Source organism: Bombyx mori, chromosome 12 (genome assembly GCF_030269925.1).
Source record: "Bombyx mori chromosome 12, ASM3026992v2".
NCBI lineage: Eukaryota > Metazoa > Arthropoda > Insecta > Lepidoptera > Bombycidae > Bombyx > Bombyx mori.
Window position 1 is genome coordinate 17,479,462 of NC_085118.1, and position 22,572 is coordinate 17,502,033.

Genomic DNA, 22,572 nt, shown 5'->3' on the forward strand with positions numbered 1-22,572 from the left:
AGATATTCCAAAACAAATTTATATACACTAAAAACAATAATCATCGAAATCGCTTGGCGTGACATTGAGTTATTGAATTATTCATCTATTTGTCGCGCACGTACTTAATGTAAATTTAAGACTTATATGGTTTTCTCGTGGATACGATTATCAGAACTGGTCTAAATTGAAATGGGACCACGCGGGAAGCGTCAGCTTTCTAATAAAAAAGAATCATCCAAATCGATTCACCCATTCAAAACCTATGAGGTAACAAAAAAACAGTCGGATTGAGAACTTCCTCCTTTTTTGAAGTCGGTAAAAACAGTAGAATCCGATGTGTCTCGTACATTGAAGAAAAAAAATTAAAATAGAAATAGGGGCGGCACTGAAAATTTCGGGAATGAACGAAGTGATACAACATTACTATTTAAAAATGAATTTATTGCTTTTCGAAGTATTCTCCGCGAAATTTGACATATTTTTCCATACGATAGAACCAATCATTGAAGCAACCATTCCATTCGGAAGTTGGGGTCTCCAAAATGGCCGTTTTGTAGGCGTCCACAGCTTCTTCAGGTGATGAAAATCTCTGTCCACGCAATTTATTCTTTATTTTAGGGAAAGTATAGAAATCATTAGGGCTTAGGTCGGGGCTGTACGGCGGGTGGTCTAATAATTCTATGTTTTCTTGCTCTAAAAACTCTTTTGTTCTGTGCGCGGTGTGAGAACTCGCATTGTCGTGATGGAGGATGATGCGGCGGTTGCAGTTCTCTTTACGGAGTTCAGAAACGACCTGTGGCAAACAAATGCTAGCATACCATTCTGCATTAACCGTTCTTTGTCTCTCAAGAGGAATAGTCGTAACATGGCCGGTTTTGGAGACAAGCGTGGCCACCATTTTTTTGCAACACTCCGTGAACGAACAATTTTTGTTGGCTTTAACTCATTTTCGAACACCCAAACTCGTGACTGGTTTTTTATTTCGGGTTCGTACGCGTATATCCAGGATTCGTCACCTGATACAATGTTGTATACAGCATTTGAGGATCCTGTGTGGAATCTTTCGAGAGTTCTGACGCACCAAGTAACGCGAGCCGCTTTTTGCTCTTCACAGAGCGAATGCGTTATCCATCGGGAAAACAACTTTTTTACACCTAATTGTTAATGCAAGATTATTGTATTTGACTCATGCCAATGTCTAAAGTTGCCTGAATTTCGCGGTATGTCACACGTCGATCTTCCTCAAACAGCTTACGCACAGCATCAACGTTTTCTTGGGTGACTGCAGTTTTTGGACGACCTTGACGGGGATCATCACTGAGCTTGACACGTCCACGTTGAAACTCAGCAAACCAGCGATAAATTGTGGTTTTGGATGGGGCTTCATCACCAAATGCAGAAATCATCCGGTCAACACACTGTTTTTGTGTTAAACCACTTCGAAAGTCATAATAAATCATCGCTCTTGAATTTTCTCGAGTCAATTCCATTTTCTCAACGACTAAACAAGTTTGAGTCCGTTGTTTATAAATAATTTTTATTTCTATCAATCATGGTATCGATGCATCTCTGTCAGCGCAGTCGTAATTTTTCAAGGCCCTTCGTGAAGAAGTCACGTAAGCCAAAAAACTCTTCAAAGGTATTGGGCACTGCCTATCGAGTATTGAATTTTTCATACCAAGAAGCTGTCCAAACTTTAGAAATAGTAGAAGTCTGTCGGAGCAAGGTCTTATTTTTTTTAGATTTGTCTAATGTACTCTCTAAAAGCCCCGTCTACGAAAATTGATGGATATTTAAATCTGGGCTGGTCTGGTGAGTACGAGGGATGACACAAAACTTCCAACAAAAGCTCTTGTAGCTTAGAGACCGTCTGTTGTGTCGCGTATGAGATCGAGCGATATCGTATAGGAGCAGCGGGGACGTGTGAATAAGAGATAGAATAATCCCATTTGGTAAGAAGCTATATTGAATTATTTCGACACCACTAAAGTGACCATGACTCTTTTATGGATAGGTTATAGTTTAGGGCAATGCCTAGATGCTCAACCAGGTTCTAACAACCATGACTTACGATATCAAAAAGAGTTCATTTTTCGTCGCAAGTGACACTGTGATTCAAAACCCCTTCATTTCTGTGCTGTTAAGCAATATGACGCATCATCATCATCATCATCATCATCATCAGCCTTTATCTGCCCACTGCTGGACATAGGCCTTCCCCAATGCCTTCCACATAATGCGGTCCTCCGCCTTCCGCATCCAACGACTTCCCGCCGTGCGCACTAAGTCGTCAGTCCACCTGGTTGGAGGACGCCCCACGCTCCTTATACCCATCCGTGGCCTCCATTCGAGGACTTTCCTCCCCCACCTGGCGTCGCTGGCTCGACAGATGTGACCGGCCCATTGCCACTTCAGCCTGCTAACTTTGAGAGCTATGTCGTCGACTTTGGTTCTCCGTCGAATTTCTTCGTTCCGGATTTTGTCCCTTAGAGAAATACCTAGCATAGCTCTCTCCATCGCCCATATGACGATATCTCTCCCATATGACGCATAATAATATCAAATCGCGTTCGTCGCGCTCGCGATCGTTTGATTCTAAGTAGTGGTAGCTGCTAGAAAATATAAAAGCGATATACATTACGTAAGTTTTTTTTTTTTAATTTACCTTACTCAAACCAAAATAAAATAAAGCTTTCAACATAGCGTAAAAAGAATCTTAGTTTTTAATGTCAAATCAGTGACACTGTCATGGTGAAGTGACGTCACGGCGGCGACTGTCGTCGCGTTCTCATTTATTTTTATTTCGCAACTTCCAGTAGGTATACCTATGTAATTTTCTCTTTTCCAATCAAAGAAAACGCCAACATTTCACTTAATTACATATCATCGGAATGGATAACCAATACTATTACAAGTTAATGGCGAGTTATTTATCGAAACGAAACTGTGACGAGTCATTCATGAGGTACTTTTTTGGAAAGAATGCCTTGAAGAAGACACCCGAAGAGTTGGAACGGGCTGATGAAAGGAAGAGACGACTACAGCGGGAGCGGTCACGGAGGTACCGAGCGCTAAAGAACGCGCGACGACAAAACGAGAACGGCAGTCGGGACAGCAATGACGGAGATTCTTCGCGATCGAAGTCTCGCACGCTGCTACTCGAAGAGGAGTTCAGCGACGGCGACGAGCCACCCACTTTGTGCGATCTTAACTACGAAGATAAATGGCGTGAATCCTCCGACTGTGCTTCAGACGACAACTCTGCGCAGTCGGCTGCAGAACTAAAGGACTCGGCGAATGGCAACGAGTCGCTCACTCTGCGTGAGTTCCTTTCTTCACCGAATGCGGAGCTGGACTATCCTACAGTGCACAGTCTCATGTTCCACTGGTTGCAAACGTAACATCTGAATGTCACTACGATCTCACTACAGGTACTGTTTCGGTATTGTTTGATTAATAGTTCTAAATTACAATTACCTGTAATTGAATCTCTGAAGTGAGCACATGACTGAGCGTGGTAGTGTAACACATATCATAAATGTTGCTGCTTAAATTCACATCACATCTTGACAGAACCGTCCTTAATAATTTTTACTTATAGTTAGGTTGTAATTTTGGTTGAAGTGTCAGGCTGGTTTTGCGTATGTTCTGTTTTTATGAAATTTAAAAATTTAATTTCACAACAATTATAAAATAATTGTCACATACAATGGCTAAAAGTGGTTCATACCATCAGCGGTTCATAATAATATGTATAGCATACTATGTGTTTGATAAGTACACATCTTAAGTGAAAACCAACATGTACCAGAACAATTAATTATTCTGTGTGAATTATTGTACTGAACCCTTCTAAAGTATAATGTCAATGTTTTATTACCTACAGTAAAGAGCGTAACCTACAGCCTGATTACTTCTAGTTGATAGAATATTCCAATAGACAATAAGATGTTAAGTTGCCATATCCTAATATTTAGATACTCAACTATTATAATTATAATATATATATGCATATAGAAATGTATAAAGTATTATATACCTAGTTTGTGATACGAATGAATTTACTTTTGTGTGAATATACAACATAGATATAGCAAGTTTAGAGTAAGAACTAAAATTTAATGTCAAGATTAAAAAAGGAGAAAAATCTGTTTTTCAATGTGGATGCGTGCTTCACATAGCTCAGAACAATTTAGTTATTAATGTTTCCATTATTGAGTTGACATTATTAAGGACATGGATCATATTTGTAATTAATACTATGATGACTTAATAATAGTAGCATTCATTACAAGAAATGTAATAGTTTATAATTTATTAAGAACAATATTTGGAGTGTTTATCTCTTGAGCAAAGCACATGATGCCTTCTATTATGACAGTAAACAATAACACCATTTCTTAAGTTGTTGACTGTGGCTTCACTTCAACTTACAATCTGCTGCTTGAACTAGAGTCAGAATATTTGGTTAAATAAATTAAATTATTAAAGACGATTTTAACATTCTACTTAAGTAAATAAGTCTACTTTGGGCATTTTCATAAATAAGCTATGTGTGGAATGCATCCACTTTATAAACAAAGTAATTTCATTATGATACTGACTGTTTCTTTTAACATTCCAAAATTTGGTTTCTCTTACGAGTTTTTTTGTATTTTTTTATTATACTGTTTGTGTTTCCACAAAGTTTTTCTTTTTATATAGAAATTATGTGGATTAATGTAAAACAATGGCATGATATATTTGAGTATACCATCTTTGTTCTATGAAAGAGTGCATATTGAAAAACTAAAACCCAATAATAAAATTAAACATTGTGTGTACATCAGTACTATCGGTACTCACAAATATTTAAAGACTAAACTATAATATTGTGCATTTATTATAATTGTTCTCCAATTGTATGCTCTCTTGAGTTTGTCTAATGTAGTTATTACTTTCGTATGTATGGAGGATAACAAACTTAAAACCTTGTCATCAGTGCTCCATAGAGTCATCTCATCTATACTCGCATTTTGTTAGACTGACTGACAAAGTAAATTTTGTAGGTGTGCAGACTAGAAGACCCACCCAAAATTTTGCGACAGACAGTCTAGTACTCGGAGATCTCGAGGCAGAGCCAAGAGATTTTCTAGTACGTCACTCATGTAGTCTAAGGCTATCAGCCCAGTACAAATAAGTTGGGGTCTGTTTTAAATTCATTTAATTATATAGTTGGTTGTACCAATATCCTTACATAGTAAACATTTGCCATTCCTAGCTACAGCGACGCTACGAAACAATACAATTGATTAAACGGGCCAGGTCCCAAGATCAACCCACATGACAACCCCGCCACCATGACCACATAACTTCATGGCCTCAATATTCGAGATGTAAACATATCTGCTCTTAATTTTGGATATAATGTCTTGTGCCTTTTCATATTGATAATCTGCTTTTATTTTCGTCTATAATTTTACCTAATTGTATTTTTTAGGAGTAGTGATTAGTTTTAACTAGCAACTATGCTTCCTTTATTCGAACATGTTTCGCTCAGATGTTAGTAAATTTTAAATTATAACTAATATATTTGATTAGTGGAATTTTTTGGTAATCAAAATCTAAAAACGTGAACAAGACGTACATATGATCCCTCTTTATAATGTTACATATTATATTATTATTAATTTATATTTTTTAATGTGGATAGGATGTAAGGCTCTCCTGAAACTGAAACCGTACGGAGCGGTTCTGTACACCCTACAATATGGGTACAATGTAACTAATAAATAGTGCCTATAGGCGGTGTAGATATTGTAAGCAAACGTTATCAGAGCACCGCAGCCATAATTAGTTTTTAGTTAAATAATAGCACTTATTGATGTTGGTGCACTAATTTAAGAAATAGTCTCCAAAAGAGCAAGCAAATTCATGTAATGTAACAACAATTAAAGCCGTTGATATCGACTTAGTTCAGAACGATACGGAACAAAATTAAATATCTTGCCGTACCTACCCGCATTGTCATACGTCAGTGAAGTCGGTATGTGTACGTTGGGGCAATGGACCGTAACAATATAGCAGATAGTTATAATAACCGGCAAACTTCTTGAGCATTTGTTGACGTAGTGGGGGTAAGTTTGCGCATGGTACACTCACGTGCAAAAAAATTACTTACTCTGCGTCATAATGCTATTAAATTATTAAAATCAACATGTATTTATTTATATATTTATTAGAACATCAACAAAACATATAGGTTAATAATTGTAATAATTTAATCTTGGGGTAAAATAGATATTCCTTCTATTAAGTCAAAACTAGAGCTGTTGCCAGGTCTTGGTTCAGTTAAAGCGAAGCTGGTATTTGTAATTTTTTTTTCGTTATCATAATCTTGACCATCATCTGATCATCATCATCACTGTTTTCATCACCCGAGTCGCTATCATCGTGATGAGTCGACATAGGGCTCATCGGCGTAGTTTACAACTCGGTCGATTCGGTCTTCTTTTTTGTCTATAATTAATTATTTTTTGAAGATATTCGATTCGTAGTAATCGAATGTTACTTTTTTCATTTACCAGCTTCCGATTATTTTCTGTTCTTTTTTTCCATCTGAAGCCTAGCTCTTTCATAATTCGTCGTAAGCTTCGTTCCGAGCCATTAAAATTTATATCTTCTTTAAATTCTTCGAAGCCTTTCTACGGTACGGAGTTTCGCTGCTTGTTATGTAGTTATTATGATTACATCTTTTTATTACAGATTGAACGAAACTATCCGTTCCGGTAACTTTCTTCTTCCCTGATCTTTTCTTACCCGGAGTCCGAAACACGGCGAGCAAGCCAGAGCCTTTAGCTTCGTTAATAATGCACCTAACAGTACTCACTGATGTTTTTGTTGCTTCCGAAGTCTGTTTTAATTTTTCCATATCATTATTCCCCTGTTTTATAATGAAGCAATATACGTCGTACACAAATTTTCTACCCTTTCTTTTAAGTACTACACCAGTTTGTCACGGCATAGTGTATGTTTTATAAAAAATCAACAAACACTCAACAAATAGCAATGGCAACAAAGTCCACAAGCAATTATAACAAATAACTTAACGATTAATAACGATAGACTTTCCACTGTACACAAGCGTACTTTTGGGAGCAAGCGGAATGAGGGCGCGGTGCGGGACGCAAGGTTCGACTGATCTACCAATAACGCGCTCGATACGATTTCCCCTGCCGTCGCGCCTCACCCTCACCACCAAAGTGACCTAAAATTCGGTTCTGCGCAGTCAAGGTCATTTGCTCAAGAAGTTTGCCGATTACTATAATAATTGTTAGAATTGAAAAGAAGACGGGTGTCCGGCGGCCGGCCATTTTAGATTTAGTACAGGTAATTCTAATTTGGAGCCGGATGACCGTGCGTGACTTGTTCACTTATTTATTATTTTCCGCTGATATTTTTATACGAGCCCTTAGATTAACACATTTCTGTTTAATTGCGTAGATTTAGGATGAATATTATTAATCAAACATTTTTCACGCGGCGAAAACCTAAGTCATATATTTTAAATCCTGCTCGCCGAAGAACTTACATTTGCATTTTGAAATCTGATTGATACATTAGTGTCATCATGTCCGATCTGTGTGCAGATAAAGGATTTGTTACGGTCCCTCCCACACCGGCGTACACCGTCTGCCGCACTGCATTCATAGGCTACACAAGTAAATAACATTTATAAGTCCTTGCAAACATAGTTCCACTTGCCTATTGGTTGGTGCTTATTAGTGTTTGTACTTATAGTTCATATATTTAGTATTAATGTTGGCAGCTGAAAAGGCATAAAACGATAGCAAGAATAATAATTAAATATGATGGTACCCAAAACTGTACAAATGGGTTAAAATGATTGAGGAGGATGCGTGTTCGGAACTGTTGGAAGGAACGTCGTCGAATGTCGATATGCGACGGTGCCGGCGGTATCAGAGCACGCGTCCTCTGCCGCGAGATGCCTTTTATGATCGGTCTAGTGTAGTCTAATGCATAGGTACTATAAAGTAGTGCCATATTAAAGAGCTTCCTGTCTATTTTTAATACATCTTTTATTTGCGTCTGAGCGCCCGAGTGAGCACCGCACCGGTCGGACCGGTTTCCTTCCCACTACCTTCACGTGCTCCGTGCAACTATAAATATGTACTTGATAATATAATTTACTGCAGCTTTAGTTTTCTATAGAACAAACAGGTTTATAGAATATTAATTATTTTTATTCATTTATTACAAAATAACATTATTTAGACATCTGTAACTTAAATAAACATATTTAATATGGTAGAAATCGGATCTTAAAAATAAATTTATTTGAGAGCTAAGCCTCGACTAGATCTTTGCACACACAGTCGTTAGTCGCCTACGAGTTCCGCTTTAGCCTCTAAAATGGAATGTCCAATGTCGAATGCTGTTTTCACAACATCCATAGTTTCGGCAGGTGGTGCAGCATTTATAAGCTCATTTACAACACTGTCATTGTTATAGGTATATTAAATCTAATGTTGTAATTATTATTTGTACTCCTCTTCAGATTAACCTTATGGCAATTATATTCAGCCTTCAGAATGATAGACTACTAGATGCATCGACATAGTGAACAAAAAAGGCTGCTTGCCCTTGCTTGATTTAGATAACACCTATACAGTTGATAGTGATGTTTATGAAAACAAAAGAGATAACGATTGGTCAAAGTGATCTTGGAAATAGCGATCGCCTAAAATGAAACAAACTTATAGAGTTCGTGGAACCGCGAATGTTAGTTCACATTATGATACTAGTCTGGTCTCTTGACAATTTAACAGACGTTGTAACAGTATTGTAAAGCCCAAAACCAATTAAGACAGCGCAAATCGAGAGTCGACATAAAGAAAGCTATAGGTCCCACTAAGGACAGTTCACACAGATCGACAACAGTTCGGTTAGAAAACAATCGTGTTTGACTATTTACATCTTTTATTAGTTACTCTCGACAAATCGTTCTGACGGACGCACTAGTGTATTGTTCATAATACGTTATAACTGCCCACATGTACGTCACGCCCAGAGATTATTATGGCGAGCGCCTCAATAATTTATCTTATTATATCATATTTGGCCTGAAGGCAATCAACTCTCCCACACATTGTCGGCAAACTAGAATAAATGTGATTTAACGGCATAAAACAGTGCCCAGTGGAGCGTATATCTCCGGATAGGGGGTAGGGGTATGAAACAGTAAGACAACATTCTTACTTTTTTAGAACGGTAAAAGTTAATTAATATTGTCTAATGAAGGCGCGTGTGTTCTGTTTGGACGAGCACGAGCCGGCGCGGGCGACTTCGCGCACTGTACGCGAGTACTACAGCAGCCATGACATCCCGCACCATGTATAAAATCACCTATGTCACCAAGAGGCAACAGGTACACTATTTTCTTATCAACACTTACTTTATTAGACTTGGGCCGCCCCTGCTTAGACAAGTATAACATCTTGTGTGCTTTTGGTTATGAGAGTGTCCCTAATTGATTGAACAAGAGGGAACAGTATGGTGTTATTTGTTTTACTAGTACATTTTCCTTCATAGTCATCAGCATTTAATGAATACACCATAGCACCTCGTAGTCTATTGTCTTTTATATATTTTGCCTTCTCCATGACACTGTGAGCTGAGTCAAATGAGGTCCATTCTTTCTGTTTATATAAGTAAGGCACTTTTGCGTGATCATCAAATATCACTCTAACATTACTGTTGGCTACAAATAAGCAAACATCTGGGTAATTAACAAAGCCTAGTGAACCTAGAGATCCGTAGCCTGAAGCTGGACTGCCAATATTTGGGTTGTCTGCATTCACTAGAGTAAATGAATGTCCATATGTTGGTATTCCAACAACTATCTTATCTCGATCCAATCCTTTATTTAAATACATGTTGACTGTGTAATTAACATTAAGTGTGCCCATGTACAAACTTTCCGAGGGTCTTGAGAATAATGGGGAGTTGAAGCCAGTGAATGGAGTGTATTTAGTATAATAGTGGTAGTCATATGTCATGATGTTAACATAGTCTACATAATTATTAATCTGCTGCACATCGTAGGAAACATCAACTATTGCCTCTGGAGCAGCAACAGCTACAGTCAGCAGGTAATCTCGCTTTTCCCTCAAATATTCCATTCTGATTTCACGCAGTAACTGGGAGAAGTGTTGCCTCTCGCGACTTCCTTTCATTTTATAAAGCTTGTGCACTTCTGGAAACTCCCAGTCTAAATCTATTCCATCTAATTTGTAATTTCTTAGAATAGTTTTGATTGATTTGATAAAAATTTTCCTAGAAGCATGATTGGCAACCATGTCTCTAAAACCAGAAGCTTCTCCAGCACCTCCCACTGAAATCAATACTTTAAGGGCAGGATTTTCCTGTTTGAGTTTGCACAATTCAGTTATAGTTTGGTATTGATATTCATCTAGATGTATCTTTTTGTCGATGACTCTTGCAAATGCAACATTGATGTGTGTGCACAGGTGAGGGTCAATACTGGCTGGCAATAGTTGTTTGCCATCATTATCAGGTGTGTTGTAATAACAAGACACTACTGTATTACTTTTGATGTCTGATGTAACTGGGATGAAGAACACATTATCCTGACTTTTGGAATGCAGCTGACCACTATATACCAGAGTTAGCATCGACATGTATACAGCAGTTCCAAGGACTATGAAAAGGCTCGCTTTCGTCAGAATTCCATCGTAATCTAAACGCATCGCTATATTCGTCTTGTTGCAACTAATAAATTGTAAATTCTATTTAGATGTTATCAGCTGTTCATAGTACATTGGATATGTTACACTCACAATAATTAACAGTATCTAATATTGTATTGATGAGATCATAGGATCATAGGTTTGTCATTTTCAATTTTGTTTTCGGAATGTCAATACACAATATAGTAGCAATATGGTAGGTACCTACCCATAGATTATACACAAATATATTTTACCTACCTACCTACCTACCAAATTACCTGCATTCTTTGATTCTATGACTTTTGACAGCACTCACTTTTTGTTGAGCTATTCTACTTCAATACGCAAAAGAACCAAGCCTGAAAATCTTAAATTGTTTTTGCATTTGTTAATGGAAGGAGTGTCCTTTTGGCGAAAAATGAAATGAAATAGTGAAAATTTTCTAGATTTCATTAGTATTATCTGAGAAACCAATTCCATCAACTTTGTTCAATTTCTCTACGATTGTATTCATTTTAAAACACTAATGCTTAAAAAAGGAGGACCTTAAGTAACTCGTTTAAGGTGTTTTATTTTGTGTAACTAATGGTTTAAATGTCTCATAATAGTGGTTTATATCGTCTGTGGAAAAATAAAACAAAAGTCTCTGGTAGCTATGGTATTGTCTTATTTCACTTCATTACTACATTCAATCAATTTAATTTCACAACTCCTTATCACTTTTCAAATAAGGACATGACTTCGGCTTTGGTTTCAAAAAATTTGGCACTATAAGGTAGTTTCTTATGCCCATCCAAATAAATAAATAAAATTGAAAAAATTGCAGACAGATAACAATTTCATGACAACTGACAATCCGATTAGGATGTGTGATATGAGTTTCTAGATGAATTAATAAGAATGTGAACAAACAAATAATAACATAAAACAATTCCACTATGTAATACAACAAATTGAGTTGAGAGTTGAGAGTTGAGACTTATAATACCTTCTCTTTCTTTACAACGGAACGTCAACCATGGAAGAATCTACGATGAACCATTACGAGAAACAGCTGTACACGGTGTTCAAAACATTCGACGTAGATAATAAGGAAGCTCTTGACAAAAATTCCGTTCACGCCCTCTGTGACTCCTTACAGCTCGATGGTCGTGGCGTTCAACTCGTCGAGACGCTCTTCGGTCGGCCCTCCGACAGAGTCACCTTCACGCAGTTCCGTAACGGGCTCCTTTCCGTACTCGACACCGACAGATCTGATCCTTCGGTTGAGCCATCAACTTCAGACGACGCCGACTTAGAACTGGCTCCAAGGTACGTTTTCGGTTCCAAAAAATATGGTCGCCGTTCTCGTCCACCTCGTCCTCTTGAGACTACCTCGACCCCTCGGGCGTCCTCTGCTTCCCGTCTTGATAGCGACCACCGTCGTGCCCGCCATCGTCCTGTATGTAGGCGTAGCTCTTCGGCTATGGAATCACGGGACTTTGAGTCTGATGATGACTACAAACCTTCAGCAGAACTTGATCCTGGTCGTCAGATCGATCGCTCCGAAGCTTTAGCACTGTGTCAAGGTTTGAATATGGAAGGAGTTGACCGTCTCATTGAACACATTTTTACTCAAAGTACTGGTACTGAAATGACTGTCGCAGAATTTTTTAGAAGACTGGATTCAGAACTTGCCACAACAATTCGAGAAGTACGAGAACGTAGTAATACCAATCCCAGAACTGGATCCTCTGAAAGCATTGAGGAGACTAGACTATCAGCTGACAATATTATTGAGGCGTGGGAGAATGCAGGGGTGCCGCGTCCACGAGCCCTGCTTGCTGAGTTAGGATTTAAGGAAAATGCAGTGAACTCAGTTGGCTTGGAAAACATTCTTGATGAAGAACTGCGCACACTGAGCAGTCCTGTTGATGAAAGATCACTACTACTCAATGCAGCTCTTGCAATCGCACGACTACAGGCTAAACTATTACGTGAGCGTGCCGACGCAACTGCTGCTGAACGTGACAAACTACGAGCAGATGTGGCTGATGCTAATGCGAGAGCTCGCCTTCTTGCTCAAGAAATTGATGAAAACCATGCTCGACTTGAAGCTGAATTAAAGTCTAATTTAAAACGGGCAGAAGCACGTCATGCTGAAGCAGTGCGTGGAGCGTCAGCCGAAGCTGCTGCAGAGAGAGAGCGCACTGCTGTCTTATCATCGCGATTGCAAGAAGAGATTAAGCGACGCATCGAAGCTGAAACACGATTAAAAGTAGAATCAGAAGAATTGAAATCGCGGCTTGAGGACACAGAAGTGCGACTTCATAGATCTGAAGAACGTGTTGCGGAAGTCGAGCGCGAGAGAACTCGTCTCGAAGCTGAGGTACTCGTAGCAGATAGGGCAAGTGCAGGGCGAAGCCCTCTGTCCGCAGAGCAGGGATCAGCTGGCGAAATCGAGACGCACATAGAACGACTACAGCTCGAGAACCTACGGTTGCGCGACCGCATCGACGAACTGTGTGCAGCATTGGAGGTACAGGGTCGCGAGACAGTATCCACTGTCGTCACGGGGGTCGATGATCTCTCTGCTGAGCTGGGTTCACTGTTATATCCGAATCGTGCTGAGGTGATCATAGTTTTGTATACCATTATTCACATTTCATTATACTAGCACAGCTATAGGCACATAGCACAATATTAACAAATTGCTTATACATAATTGGTTCTGAAGTATTTTAACTACTATTTACTTCTTCTCAGAATTCAAAATGCATTTCCAGGAATGTGATTCTTCACCAACAAGCTTGGATCAAAAAGTGCTCAGTCATGTCGAAGCAGTTGTTAAATTACGTGATCTGCTGGATAGCTTGCGAAAGTTGTCGGCGAGCCAGAGCACTTGTGAAGTTTGTTCAAACATTCTGGATACTATAGAAACCCTGAAAGAGAAGATCCAGGAGTTAACAGAGGCTGTGGTTATGGCAGGGCCGGAGCGATCAAATACTTGTGAAGGCAGTACTCAAACAGAACAAGAGGAAGACTCTGTTCAGCTGACGATGGAACTGGCTGATACTCTGCAGCAACATGAGGAGGAGAGAAACAGACTTGAAGCTCTAGTCAAGTAACTTGGATTTGGTTAAATAATTGTAACATGTTCAATAATCTGTCTCAACACTGTCAACATGTTCACTGTTGACTGCCTCGAGCCATCTGTCGACACTGTCCACTGTGAGGTAGAATTATTACAGTGTCTATTACATCAGGTGAATTGTTACCCTACCTTTTAAATAGAACGAGTAAATGTTATTTGTTCCAAATAATTAACAGAACTTCTAGATAGAAAGTGGAAATTTAATATTAAAAATATCGAAAAACTGACCAATACCAAAATTGCATAAAATTTGGTTTACTAAGTAAAAGCTTGAATTTGAATTGAAGTACTGTATCAATTTCAGAGATTTAGAAAGTAGCCTGGAGCAGATGAAAGCCGAGTACGACAAGTGCGAGGAGTACTGGGCCGGCAAGGTGGAGGAGGAGCGGCGGCTGCACGGCGACGAGCAGCGCGCGGCCGACCAGCGCCTCGCGGACCTGGCGGCCAGGGTCCACGACTACGAGCGGCAGTTCGCGCTGCCGCCCATCGACGAGCGACCCAAGCTCGAGGCGCAGGTCAACGACCTGCAGGTACTCACGCATCATCACGACCGATCTAGATCCGAACCGATACTCGTCGAAAGCTGAATACAGAAAGTAAATAACGATATTTAATTTGAACATCGATTGTCGAAGTTCCACAATAGTATTTTGGCATAATGAAACGCAAACGAGACCGTTTCATTGAAGCACTGAGGTCCTTCGTCCACTTATGGTCCAGAACACACGCAGGTATTGCAATACCTACAGCAACCCAAGGGCTCCTTCAGCAAGTCACAGGACAGGACCACTGTCAACTCAGAGTTACGAGTGCACTAATGTAATGAGTGTTCACACCGGGTGGCTCTCCATTAACGGTGCTTTTAGGCACCACAAGCACCGGTCACCGTCCTCGTCGAACCCTGTGGTTAATGTCTAAACTTCTGTGGTTAATGAATATTGAAAAAACAAATTTCTGTTCCCTAATCGATCGCCCCTCGCAGGAGGAGTTCGCGCGCTACCGCCGCGACAAGGAGGCCGAGCTGGCGCGGCTGCGGGGCGAGGGCGCGGGGGCGGGGGGCGGGACGGGCGGCGCGGGGGGCGGTGCGGGGGGCGCGGGGCGGCGCGAGCTGCGGGCGCGGGCGGCGCGCGCCGAGGCGGCAGTGCGGCGGCTGCAGGCGCGGCTGGCGGCCGCAGACGTGCTGGTGCGGGACCTGTACGTGGAGAACTGCCAGCTGGCCAGCCGGGACCGGCTCTGACCCCGTCCGGGGCCGTGTCCTCGAACTAATCGTTTCGGTAAATTCGCATTTAATGCATTTTGTAGTTACTCCGCATTAGGAGCGAGGGAGGCTCACGTCCGCCCTGTACATAAAATATTTAAATGATAATTAATGTATTAGCACGTAACCGCAAGTTCCTCAATCATATCATTTAGCTAACCCGTGAGTGTCGGCAACTTAATATGCTCATTACGAATTGATATAATCACAATCTCATGTCGGCCGGGGCCGCTCGTGCTTGTGTTTATTAATGCTCTGAACCACGCATCGGCGTGTCGAAGTGTCGGTCGGGCCGCGGTGTGCCCACGCCGCTCATTGCTTCACTGGATGGACGAGCTTCCGGCCCGTTTACGGCTTAGTGCGCACCGGGGCTCACAGAGATCACCGCGTGGATGTCACTGGCCACAGCCCTCACAGTCGCGGGCTGCGTGACTGCTTCGCTGCAAGAGTCGACAGGGAAGTGGTACCTACCCGCGCGGGCTCACAAAACATTTTCTGCTTATATAATTCAACGTGAAAGTGTCATCACGTTCTTATTCACCAAGTGCCTTCTGTGCTGTATCACTTACTGTATACTACTTATAATAAGATTAGTCGAGTCGTGTGTGTAAACAACACGTTTAATGCCTTGCGCAAGTTTCCAGTAATTCATATAAGTACCGCAAAGTTCTTAAGAACCTTAAGCGGATCCTAGACTCTAGATCTGATTTTGCTTAGTTTGCACTAAACTACAGAACGAAACTGTCGCTAAATAAATATACCCGTTACTTAGTATTTGTCGAAAACGAAAAAATATAATCCGTTTATAAGAAAACCGCTCGCTCGAATCTGGGTCCTTACTCTCCATTATATAGAATCTTCCGGCACCGCACCGACGTGTGCCCGGCCCCCATAGTGCCCCCCGCACGAGCGCCTCCGTGGCCAGACCCCAGGGATTCTTCCGGCGGCGAAGGCCTCTCCCGCGGAAGAAAATCGTTCAGACCTGCGTACGTCCTCCCCCTGCCACGACCACAGTGTCCGCGTAGCCAATAACGACCAGGCATTATCATAGCCCGGTACAGGAAATTCATTTGCACATTGTCATAAAGCTCATCAATCAATGAGCCTTGAAGTCAATGAACATGTGATAAGGGCTAATATATTTTCAAAGATCTGCCTCTGGGAGAAGATTTGATCTATTGTGGATCTATTAGAAGTCGTCGTGGCCTAAAGGATAAGACGTCCGGTGCATTCGTATGTAGCGATGCACCGGTGTTCGAATCCCGCAGGCGGGTACCAATTTTTCTAATGAAATACGTACTCAACAAATGATCACGATTGACTTCCACGGTGAAGGAATAACATCGTGTAGTAAAAATTATAATTTGCGTAATTACTGGTGGTAGGACCTCTTGCGAGTCCGCGCGGGTAGGCACCACCGCTCCGCCTATTTCTGCCGTGAAGCAGTAATGCGTTTCGGTTTGAAGGGTGGGGCAGCCGTTGTAACTGCATATACTAAGACCTAAGAACTTATATCTCAAGCGGGGTGGCGCATTTAGGTTGTAAATTTCTATGGGTGGAGCCCACTTAACACCAGGTGGGCTATGAGCTTGTCCACCCATAAAAATATTTGAGTTAAAACCCACACTGATACTCTCCCAAGCAGGATTCTATATATGGCTTTGCTGAAAAGCACATTGGTAAGAACCAGGTGCTGAAATTCTTACTAGAAATCAGCTCTAGCATTTTTTATAAGTTCCCCATGGATATCGTCAATTTAATTGGAAAAACCTAAAGTACACACACACCGCCCCGGTCGGACCTGAATATTTATAAACGACCCTGACTTCTCAAGGGTGCTTTAAAATTAATTAAGTGATTTATTATATTAATTATCCTGCACTCGGCGCGGCTCAGTGTCTCGCCCTCCCCGCCGCCCCCCGCCGGACCCCCCCGGCCCCGCGCGTGACGCTGCACATCGGTGCAGTAACTCGTAAGGGCGCGATGTGTGTCTCTTTTAAGTCTCTTGTAAGCAGTATTATGATCGTCAGAAGTTTTTCTGGAACATTCCTGAAGCTGGCGTCATTAAATCAATTGAAATATGATTAGTCATTGTCGCTGTAGACAAATTCCTTACCCCGGGATCGTACTCGATAGGTAAACCGCCAAGCAATATCAGCAAGTTTACCATCAATTGTGCGTCCAATATCTTGCAGCTGGTTAACTGACTCAGTGACATTATCTACACAGTCGTTCATTGAGCCGCTGTACAATATTGGATACCATCAAGTGCTCGGGTTTATTTACCTATGAAATTACTATTCAGATACAATAAAGTTGAGTTCATTTTTGTAAATAGTTTTTAATTCTATCTATCAAAACATGCAACCATAGTATCGATGCATCTCGGCCTGCACAGTCGTAATTTTTCAATGTTCTTGTGGAAGAAGTCAGGTGTGCGGGATCCAACAAACTCTTCAAAGGTATTGTGCCTTGCCTTTCGATTATTGAATTTTTTCCCAGCCAGGGAACCAATAACATCGTTAGTGTCCTGTGGCCGCTCGTTGTCGTCACGCGATGCTCCGCGTGCTTACGAAATAGATTCAATTACGATTAAAACTAACACTAATCAATATGCAAATGTATAACATCAATATGAAAATAAATTTCACGTTTTATACTAAAATCATTTGCATTTATAAGTCTTAGATACAATACAAGCATAGATGTGCAATCGCACACGGACAGCACGCGCCGCCCCGCCCCGCCCCGCCCAGCCCCGCGCCGCGCGAGACACGAGCGGTCACAGGCGACGCTCGTTGGAGCTTCTATATACTTTTATTTTATTAAATGTATACAACAAAGAAATGTGTGTATTGTACATAATTTAATAATTTTATTTCACAAACAAAACGTAGGTATTGCATATAATAACGCAATTAGATTCAATTAAGATCAATATTCGTGTGAGTATCGGGACCATAATGTATCAATTAAGTTTATTTTTATTTCGTAAATGAATTGTAAATGTGAAAAGTTAAGTAAACATTTAGCGTAAATAAGGATTTTGACAAGTTTTTTTCTTGAAAGACAGTTTAGTAAGACTTGATTAAACATGTGTTTAATTAATTTGATATATCCAGTCGTCACTAGCCGCAGTTGCAACGACTTGAATACCGATATACACGGCCATGTACGCCAATCATGTTGTTATAATCATAAGATGCCCTCTCAACATTTGGATCCTACAAATGATGTACTTAAGATACTTATTTTAAATAATCATTCCTACAATATTTCGGTCGCAAAAATGACAGTCTAGCTGTAAATATGTATATTAACTAATTCTAAAGGATCAATGTGGCGCCGCGCGAGCCCGCGGCCGTTGGGCCCCGGGGCCGCGCCGACACGTGCGACACGTGTACCATCTCAACACTGCCCAGGCATAGTTACAATACGTTAGTTTTTATCCGAAGCAGAAAACAGAATCGTGTATGTGATACTGTTCTCGGTTTTGAGAATGCTTGCAGTCCCCCCCCAGGGTTCCTCAGGACCCCCTGCCGTGCGACTGTGCAGGGAGACGGGGTTGACTGATGCTACGTGGTTAAATGTAGTGATATAACTATAACAGAAACATGATTCAAAGAGCGCGTGAATAAATAGCCCTCTCCCTCCTCCCCCCGCCTCCTCCTTACTGCCTATCACCGCTATACAATTAGAAAGACCAGCTTATAATTTTAGTTCTTCGGTCCGGAAATGTTCCATTGAAAGTGTAGGTATTTGTTTATACTCGTGTTACAAATATTGTATCTCGCGTCAGCGGGCGACCTGGACGCCACGCCGGGTGTCCCGGGCACTGGGCAGGCCCGCGCGATGCCCGGGACACAGGTGTGCCTAAATTGGACCCGCTGTGGTCCAGATAGTCTATTTATTAGCTGAATTATTATTGAAAACGACGTGTATGTGACAATTTCGATCCCTTCCTTCATTAAATAATTTCAAATATTTTATTTAAAAATTTTAAGCGAAAGGAAAATATATTTTAGTTGTAATGATAATTGTTAAATGTTGTAAATGATAATTAATGTATTAGCACGTAACCGCAAGTTCCTCAATCATATCATTTAGCTAACCCGTGAGTGTCGGCAACTTAATATGCTCATTACGAATTGATATAATCACAATCTCATGTCGGCCGGGGCCGCTCGTGCTTGTGTTTATTAATGCTCTGAACCACGCATCGGCGTGTCGAAGTGTCGGTCGGGCCGCGGTGTGCCCACGCCGCTCATTGCTTCACTGGATGGACGAGCTTCCGGCCCGTTTACGGCTTAGTGCGCACCGGGGCTCACAGAGATCACCGCGTGGATGTCACTGGCCACAGCCCTCACAGTCGCGGGCTGCGTGACTGCTTCGCTGCAAGAGTCGACAGGGAAGTGGTACCTACCCGCGCGGGCTCACAAAACATTTTCTGCTTATATAATTCAACGTGAAAGTGTCATCACGTTCTTATTCACCAAGTGCCTTCTGTGCTGTATCACTTACTGTATACTACTTATAATAAGATTAGTCGAGTCGTGTGTGTAAACAACACGTTTAATGCCTTGCGCAAGTTTCCAGTAATTCATATAAGTACCGCAAAGTTCTTAAGAACCTTAAGCGGATCCTAGACTCTAGATCTGATTTTGCTTAGTTTGCACTAAACTACAGAACGAAACTGTCGCTAAATAAATATACCCGTTACTTAGTATTTGTCGAAAACGAAAAAATATAATCCGTTTATAAGAAAACCGCTCGCTCGAATCTGGGTCCTTACTCTCCATTATATAGAATCTTCCGGCACCGCACCGACGTGTGCCCGGCCCCCATAGTGCCCCCCGCACGAGCGCCTCCGTGGCCAGACCCCAGGGATTCTTCCGGCGGCGAAGGCCTCTCCCGCGGAAGAAAATCGTTCAGACCTGCGTACGTCCTCCCCCTGCCACGACCACAGTGTCCGCGTAGCCAATAACGACCAGGCATTATCATAGCCCGGTACAGGAAATTCATTTGCACATTGTCATAAAGCTCATCAATCAATGAGCCTTGAAGTCAATGAACATGTGATAAGGGCTAATATATTTTCAAAGATCTGCCTCTGGGAGAAGATTTGATCTATTGTGGATCTATTAGAAGTCGTCGTGGCCTAAAGGATAAGACGTCCGGTGCATTCGTATGTAGCGATGCACCGGTGTTCGAATCCCGCAGGCGGGTACCAATTTTTCTAATGAAATACGTACTCAACAAATGATCACGATTGACTTCCACGGTGAAGGAATAACATCGTGTAGTAAAAATTATAATTTGCGTAATTACTGGTGGTAGGACCTCTTGCGAGTCCGCGCGGGTAGGCACCACCGCTCCGCCTATTTCTGCCGTGAAGCAGTAATGCGTTTCGGTTTGAAGGGTGGGGCAGCCGTTGTAACTGCATATACTAAGACCTAAGAACTTATATCTCAAGCGGGGTGGCGCATTTAGGTTGTAAATTTCTATGGGTGGAGCCCACTTAACACCAGGTGGGCTATGAGCTTGTCCACCCATAAAAATATTTGAGTTAAAACCCACACTGATACTCTCCCAAGCAGGATTCTATATATGGCTTTGCTGAAAAGCACATTGGTAAGAACCAGGTGCTGAAATTCTTACTAGAAATCAGCTCTAGCATTTTTTATAAGTTCCCCATGGATATCGTCAATTTAATTGGAAAAACCTAAAGTACACACACACCGCCCCGGTCGGACCTGAATATTTATAAACGACCCTGACTTCTCAAGGGTGCTTTAAAATTAATTAAGTGATTTATTATATTAATTATCCTGCACTCGGCGCGGCTCAGTGTCTCGCCCTCCCCGCCGCCCCCCGCCGGACCCCCCCGGCCCCGCGCGTGACGCTGCACATCGGTGCAGTAACTCGTAAGGGCGCGATGTGTGTCTCTTTTAAGTCTCTTGTAAGCAGTATTATGATCGTCAGAAGTTTTTCTGGAACATTCCTGAAGCTGGCGTCATTAAATCAATTGAAATATGATTAGTCATTGTCGCTGTAGACAAATTCCTTACCCCGGGATCGTACTCGATAGGTAAACCGCCAAGCAATATCAGCAAGTTTACCATCAATTGTGCGTCCAATATCTTGCAGCTGGTTAACTGACTCAGTGACATTATCTACACAGTCGTTCATTGAGCCGCTGTACAATATTGGATACCATCAAGTGCTCGGGTTTATTTACCTATGAAATTACTATTCAGATACAATAAAGTTGAGTTCATTTTTGTAAATAGTTTTTAATTCTATCTATCAAAACATGCAACCATAGTATCGATGCATCTCGGCCTGCACAGTCGTAATTTTTCAATGTTCTTGTGGAAGAAGTCAGGTGTGCGGGATCCAACAAACTCTTCAAAGGTATTGTGCCTTGCCTTTCGATTATTGAATTTTTTCCCAGCCAGGGAACCAATAACATCGTTAGTGTCCTGTGGCCGCTCGTTGTCGTCACGCGATGCTCCGCGTGCTTACGAAATAGATTCAATTACGATTAAAACTAACACTAATCAATATGCAAATGTATAACATCAATATGAAAATAAATTTCACGTTTTATACTAAAATCATTTGCATTTATAAGTCTTAGATACAATACAAGCATAGATGTGCAATCGCACACGGACAGCACGCGCCGCCCCGCCCCGCCCCGCCCAGCCCCGCGCCGCGCGAGACACGAGCGGTCACAGGCGACGCTCGTTGGAGCTTCTATATACTTTTATTTTATTAAATGTATACAACAAAGAAATGTGTGTATTGTACATAATTTAATAATTTTATTTCACAAACAAAACGTAGGTATTGCATATAATAACGCAATTAGATTCAATTAAGATCAATATTCGTGTGAGTATCGGGACCATAATGTATCAATTAAGTTTATTTTTATTTCGTAAATGAATTGTAAATGTGAAAAGTTAAGTAAACATTTAGCGTAAATAAGGATTTTGACAAGTTTTTTTCTTGAAAGACAGTTTAGTAAGACTTGATTAAACATGTGTTTAATTAATTTGATATATCCAGTCGTCACTAGCCGCAGTTGCAACGACTTGAATACCGATATACACGGCCATGTACGCCAATCATGTTGTTATAATCATAAGATGCCCTCTCAACATTTGGATCCTACAAATGATGTACTTAAGATACTTATTTTAAATAATCATTCCTACAATATTTCGGTCGCAAAAATGACAGTCTAGCTGTAAATATGTATATTAACTAATTCTAAAGGATCAATGTGGCGCCGCGCGAGCCCGCGGCCGTTGGGCCCCGGGGCCGCGCCGACACGTGCGACACGTGTACCATCTCAACACTGCCCAGGCATAGTTACAATACGTTAGTTTTTATCCGAAGCAGAAAACAGAATCGTGTATGTGATACTGTTCTCGGTTTTG

General features: G+C 41.3%; 2 protein-coding genes across 2 annotated transcripts; one reads left to right on the forward strand and one right to left on the reverse strand.

The window, feature by feature from the left end:
- The first annotated feature begins 270 nt into the window (after positions 1 to 270).
- LOC101739172 (blastoderm-specific protein 25D) lies at positions 271 to 15,103 on the forward strand. The gene is made up of 5 exons (XM_038014397.2): positions 271 to 9,409; positions 11,875 to 13,344; positions 13,499 to 13,836; positions 14,171 to 14,396; positions 14,849 to 15,103. Exons 1-5 carry the CDS (start codon positions 9,359 to 9,361, stop codon positions 15,101 to 15,103), a joined length of 2,340 nt encoding a protein of 779 aa, XP_037870325.1. The 5' UTR covers positions 271 to 9,358.
- Positions 8,204 to 11,355, reverse strand: LOC101737108 (chitinase-3-like protein 1). The gene has a single exon (XM_004926866.5). The coding sequence runs from the start codon at positions 10,749 to 10,751 to the stop codon at positions 9,462 to 9,464; it is 1,290 nt and encodes a 429-aa protein (XP_004926923.1). The 5' UTR covers positions 10,752 to 11,355; the 3' UTR covers positions 8,204 to 9,461.
- Positions 15,104 to 22,572: the final 7,469 nt, after the last annotated feature.